Source organism: Phoca vitulina, unplaced genomic scaffold (assembly GCF_004348235.1).
Source record: "Phoca vitulina isolate PV1807 unplaced genomic scaffold, GSC_HSeal_1.0 scaffold48, whole genome shotgun sequence".
NCBI lineage: Eukaryota > Metazoa > Chordata > Mammalia > Carnivora > Phocidae > Phoca > Phoca vitulina.
Window position 1 is genome coordinate 656,500 of NW_022589751.1, and position 5,552 is coordinate 662,051.

General features: G+C 49.1%; 1 protein-coding gene across 1 annotated transcript; it reads right to left on the reverse strand.

Annotated features, from left to right (window-relative positions):
- Positions 1-862: 862 nt before the first annotated feature.
- Positions 863-3,226, reverse strand: FAM170B (family with sequence similarity 170 member B). The gene is made up of 2 exons (XM_032432327.1): positions 3,115-3,226; positions 863-1,614 (listed from the first exon to the last, which is right to left on the reverse strand). Exons 1-2 carry the CDS (start codon positions 3,224-3,226, stop codon positions 863-865), a joined length of 864 nt encoding a protein of 287 aa, XP_032288218.1.
- Positions 3,227-5,552: the final 2,326 nt, after the last annotated feature.

A 5,552-nucleotide genomic window follows, 5' to 3' on the forward strand; every position in this document is an offset into this window, starting at 1 on the left:
ATCACCTCTTTTGGAAAGTCGTCCTTCCTCATCAACCACTGTGAGTTTGGGGGCCCTCCGCTGAGCTCCCCAAACCTCTTTTATGTTGATTCATCCCTTTGCCTTGCAATTGCCTATTCCATCTGCCTCTCACTGGAAAGCTGGGCTATCTGTTTCATCAGCCTAACACAGTGAGCCATCCATGTATTTTCTTGAATGAATGCGGCCCCCTGAGCTGGGGACAGATAGCAGGGTGCAAATGAATTTTGTAACAACATTTTAAAGCATGTAGTTGACCTGTGCACTCATAGGCAGCAAGACTTACCCAGACCCCAGCTCCACCTCTGGGAACCGACCTGTCTCCAGGTGTCTGTGCTGCTGTGTAACCTACAGAAATGGCAATTTCCTGTGGCTCCAACCTAATAGCATGGTTCACTCCTTTTGACAAGGCCTTACATTTTGAGTTACTCAAGTTTAATCCCACTAAAATAAAACATAGAACTAGGGCATATGGCGGGTTCCTAACAATGAAAAATATAGGGCTGACGCTTCATTTGCAGTTGGCTCTCCTTTGAGTCACGACCTGCTTGATCTACCAACAAAAATAGAAATCCCTGTGGCCACAGGCTTGTGGGCTTCAGATCTCGTGCCCATGGTCAGAAACACTTGAAGCCCTCCTCTTTGGATTCAGGTTTTGAAATGGACTCTGGTTGAAATGCTGTGCCCTTTGGAAGGGTTCCTCCCCTTGCCTTGTCACGGCCCTCCCAGCTCTAGCTCCTGCTGCCTTTCTTCCCCCGGCCCCTGTAGTGCTGCTCCTGCTGGCTGGGGAAGGAGCAACTGACGTGCGGGAGGTGAGGCCAGGGCTGGGCACATCACCTCCAGCTCACTGCTCCTGCTGCGGCGAGGGAAGCACCCTGGCGTGCCGCCTGGAACTTTCACTGCCTTCGGAAGGGCCCTGCTCCTCCTCCTGCGGCTCTAGCTCCTGCACTTGGCCCCGGGCCCGCCTTCTCTCCAGCATCTCCTCAAAAAAGATCTGGCAGCTGAAGCCCTCTTGGATGCCATACTGGGCGTGCTTGAGCAGAGCCTCCAACGTGGGGAAGACCCGGCAGCAGGCCACGCAGCGCAGCCCAGAGTTCGTGGTGACCAGCCAGTCCGGGGTGTCCCGCAGCTCCTGCAGGCAGCACTCGAGGGGCCCTAGCAGCTCCGCGTCGTCCTGCTCCGGGCAGCAGGTGGTCTTGCTGGCTTCCAGTTCCCAGCGCAGGTCGGTGTTGGAAGCCATCTCGAAGGAGGAGCCTTTCCTCCTCTGCCTCTTGATGAACGCGGCTTGGTGAATGCGGGGCTTCCTGCTGACCGGCTCGAAGCCCGTCTCCGTCTCCCAGGCCACGGCCACGCCCCGCACCGTCTGCACGTGGGTGTAGAAGGCGCACGCGCTCTGCTGGGCGGCGGCGCCCTCGTCGTACGTGCAGGAGGGGCAGGACTGGTACTGGGAGTAGGACTGGTACTCGGAGGAGGACTGGGCTGACGGAGAGCTGTTCCAGCTCAGCATCGCCCGAGCCCTGCCGGCCAAGTAGACGTTCTCCTCGTGGGGAACGGCCGGCCCGGGCCGCGGAGATGGCTCCTCTCTCTTTACGGCCCCTGAGAAGTGCAAGGACATTTCATCAGTGCCCCCGCAGGAATCAGCACCGAAACCCACCTTCAGGACTCTGAAAGGGTGCGGGCTTCAAGGCCCCTGGGCAGGTGCCATCCACTCCTGTGGCTGTTTCCTTACAAGATGGGGATGACAGTGCTTACCTCGTGGGATAATGATGAGGATCAAACAATGTATGAATGTAATCGCCAAAAACTTGACTAAACCCAAAATGACCATCTGCTGGTGAATAGACAGATGATGGTACATCCATACCATGCAAGCCTATCCAGTGGTAAAAAGGAATGATACCTGCAAAACATGGATGAATCTCTAATGCATATGCTAAATGAAAGCACCTAGGGTAGAAAGGCCATACAGTATAGGATTCCACCTGGATGACATTCTAGAAAAGGTAGAATTATAGGGAGAGAGGAGAGATCAAGGGTTATCAGGAGCTGCGGGGTGGGGGGGGGGGCGGGGGGAGAGATGCGGGGAACTGATTTCCAATGGTCACAAGGGAACCTTTGGGGATGATGAAAATATTACATATCATGATCGTGGTGGTGGTTACCCAAATGCATGCTTATTAAAATTCTTCAAATTGTACACTTAAAACATGATATTTCTGTATTTAAATTAACAGCTCAGTAAAACCAATTTAAAAAGCCATGCATGGGATACGCTTTGGCCAGGCCTTACAGCCCCGCCATCCCCTTTGCCTTTGTAATGTGTCTCCATCTTACGCAGGGAGCATCTCGCCCTCTCCTTGAACATTCACTGTATCCCATCATCGTCTAAGTGCTTGCCACGTTTTAACTCCATTAATATTGAAAAAAAAAACCCCAAGAAATTACATTGTTGTGATTCCCATTTGACAGATTAGGAAACTGAGGCACAAAGAGCTTAACTGACTGACAAGCGGGTATTACCCTTAAGTGCTGTCCATGGTCACTTCATAGTGGTCTTCAAATTGATGTTCTAGATTAAATTTAATCCATTTATTATAAAGGACTTCTTCATATTATTCTGAAATCATAGGATTGACATGCCAATTCTGTTTCTCCAATGTACATTAAAATATATAATGATGGGGCGCCTGGGTGGCTCAGTTGGTTAAGCGACTGCCTTCAGCCCAGGTCATGATCCTGGAGTCCCGCATTGGGCTCCCTGCTCAGCAGGGAGTCTGCTTCTCCCTCTGACACTCCCCCCTCTCATGTGCTCTCTCTCTCTCTCATTCTCCCTCTTTCAAATAAATAAATAAATAATCTTTAAAAAAAATAAAATAAAATATATAATGATGAATGTCTTACAGTTTCATCCTCATACCTTCTGAAATTACCTCATGTACTCGCAATGGCCTCAGGCATACCCACCATCCATTTTTATGGCCAATACATTTTGGTAACAGCACCAAGGGGTGACCCCATGCCCACTCCTCACCCTCCAGGACCTCCCTCCCAAGGAACACACCTGGCAGCACCTTCCTGCCCTTTCTTCTGACCTACCTGACCAGCATACTTCCACCCTCTCTTCTGTGGACTCCAGGCTGGCCAAGCTGAGGCTGGCCCCATCTGTGGGTGACTGTTCTCCCCTACGGTCTGTGAAGTGGCGTTTCATGATTGGACACCAGCACCAGGGCACTCAGTGCTCCAGTTGTTCGGTGAGAGTTGGCTTGGGCTCTGCTGAAGCCCTCCACTGGCCCCAGCCCGAGTGGCTGCTGGGCTCCCTGTGGTCGCTAGGATCCTGGCTTTATTCTGTGACCTCATCAATGACACTGGCCTGTTCTGTGACCCAGGGCAAGGACTGAGACCCAGTCTGGAGGCCGGGAGAGGCTTCCCATCAGGATCTCATTTCCCCATGGGGACCTTTCCTGCCTTGTTTATTGTCAGGGACACAAACACAAAACACAAACACACACACATATAAACACTTGTACACACAGAGAGACACAAACACCCAAACAGACCCACAAAGACGCTTACACACATATAAGCACACACATCCTCACACTGACACATAATCACTCAGACGCACGTACACTCCAACATACATAAACACACACATTTAAGCACACAGACGCATACATACCCATTCATACACATACAAACTAACACACACATACACCCAGATTCACACACATATTCACCTAACAACACACATATGTTCACACGTGCATGTGCACTAATTCACACCACATTCACTTAACTGCACACATGTTCACATACACACTGTCATCGCCCAACATCAGAATGGGCTGACCTCATCCTGAGGAAATAGCAGATGACTGAGAATCTTACCTCCTCCTCAGTTTCCCACCCCTGCCTCACTTAGACCTCTTGGCCCTCCATGGCCTAGGTCCCCAGGCGCCAGGGACACCCCACCTCAGAGCCTTTGCAGGTGCCCTTCTACTGGGCACAGCCTCCACTAGGTTGTGGTGCCCCACTCTCTCAGGCCAGGCTGCTGAAACAGCAGCTGTCCGCCCTCCATCTCTCCCCCTTACCCTGCTTTAGTTTTTGCCCTCAGCACTTTCATATATTTGCACATATGCATAATGGGTTTATCTGTATTCATCTCTGTTCTTAAAGGTAAGCTCCATGAGGAAGAGAGTCCATTCAATTTTCCTCTATCACATCCCTAGCATCCAGAATAATGTTTGACACATGAACGAGCTTTCTAGAAATAATCGTCAAATCAATGAATAACCAAACAATACGCTGGAGCTGCTGATGGTATTTGTCAAGGGAGCGCTGACCTAGCAGAGCTGCCTTCTCTCCGCATCTCGATTCTCTGCTGCCCCGAGGCAGGATGGTTCTCACCCCATGACTCTGGGTCCCCTCCATTCTCCACCTGTGCAAACCTCAGTCCAGATACAGTCACTCTGGGGCACGCCTTCCCATCTGCCACCTCTCTGCTCCTGGAGGTCCTCATGTTGGAACATACTTCCTTCAAAATATTTCTCTCCATTTCCCTCCCACCTCTGCTCAGTGTCACCAGCTCTATTCCTCAGCATCCCCAAATCTAAACAGCTCAAAAAAGTAATGGATTGGAAATAATCCCTATATCCCAAAAGTAACCCAAACACCACCCACACAGCCCACACCTAGGAAAGGCCACTGCATGAAGGAGAACAGCACAGAGTTTTATGGAGTGATGAGAAGTCACACTTGCACCTACAAAGAGACAATGTTCCCTGGTGGAAAGAGGAAATACTGTAATTGTGCTCTCTCTTACCAAATAAATCCAGAGGCTTGTCTTATAAAAATAAGGGGGTACCAGCACAAAAAAAATAAGTAGATCAATGGAAGATAAAAATAGTCCAGAACAAGATCACATTATATATTTGAGTTTTCCTAAGATTTTATTTATTTATTAAAGAGTGAGAGAGCGAGCATGCATGAGCAGGGGGAGGGACAGAGGGAGAGGGAGAGAGAGAATCTCCAGCAGACTCTCCCCGCTGAGCTTGGAGCTCAACCCGGGGCTCGATCCCATGACCCTGAGATCATGACTTGAGCCGAAATCAAGAGTGGGACTCTTAACCGACTGGGCCACCCAAGCGCCCCTATATATTTTAATTTTAAGAGATAAAGCAAAAAACAAAAGCCAGGGAGGAAAAGAAGACTCAGTCAATAAGTGATGCTGAAAATTTTTATTTGCTATTTTTTTTAAACCACCATCGGTCTCACCCCATACAAAACAACTAGGAATATTTTCATATGGTGCTAGGGTTGTGTTTTAATTAAAAGTGTGTAGAAAGAAAATATAAGTTAACACCCTAATTATAGGGTGTTTTTCTGAACTTAAATGATATCAATCATCACAAGCATCGGGAATCCTTGTCATCTTTTTTTATCTTCATTGCTTAAAAAGACCTCATTGTTTCAATTTGCATTTCTCTGCTTTTTAGTGAAACTGCAGTGAACAGCTCAGTGAAGGAAATGAACAA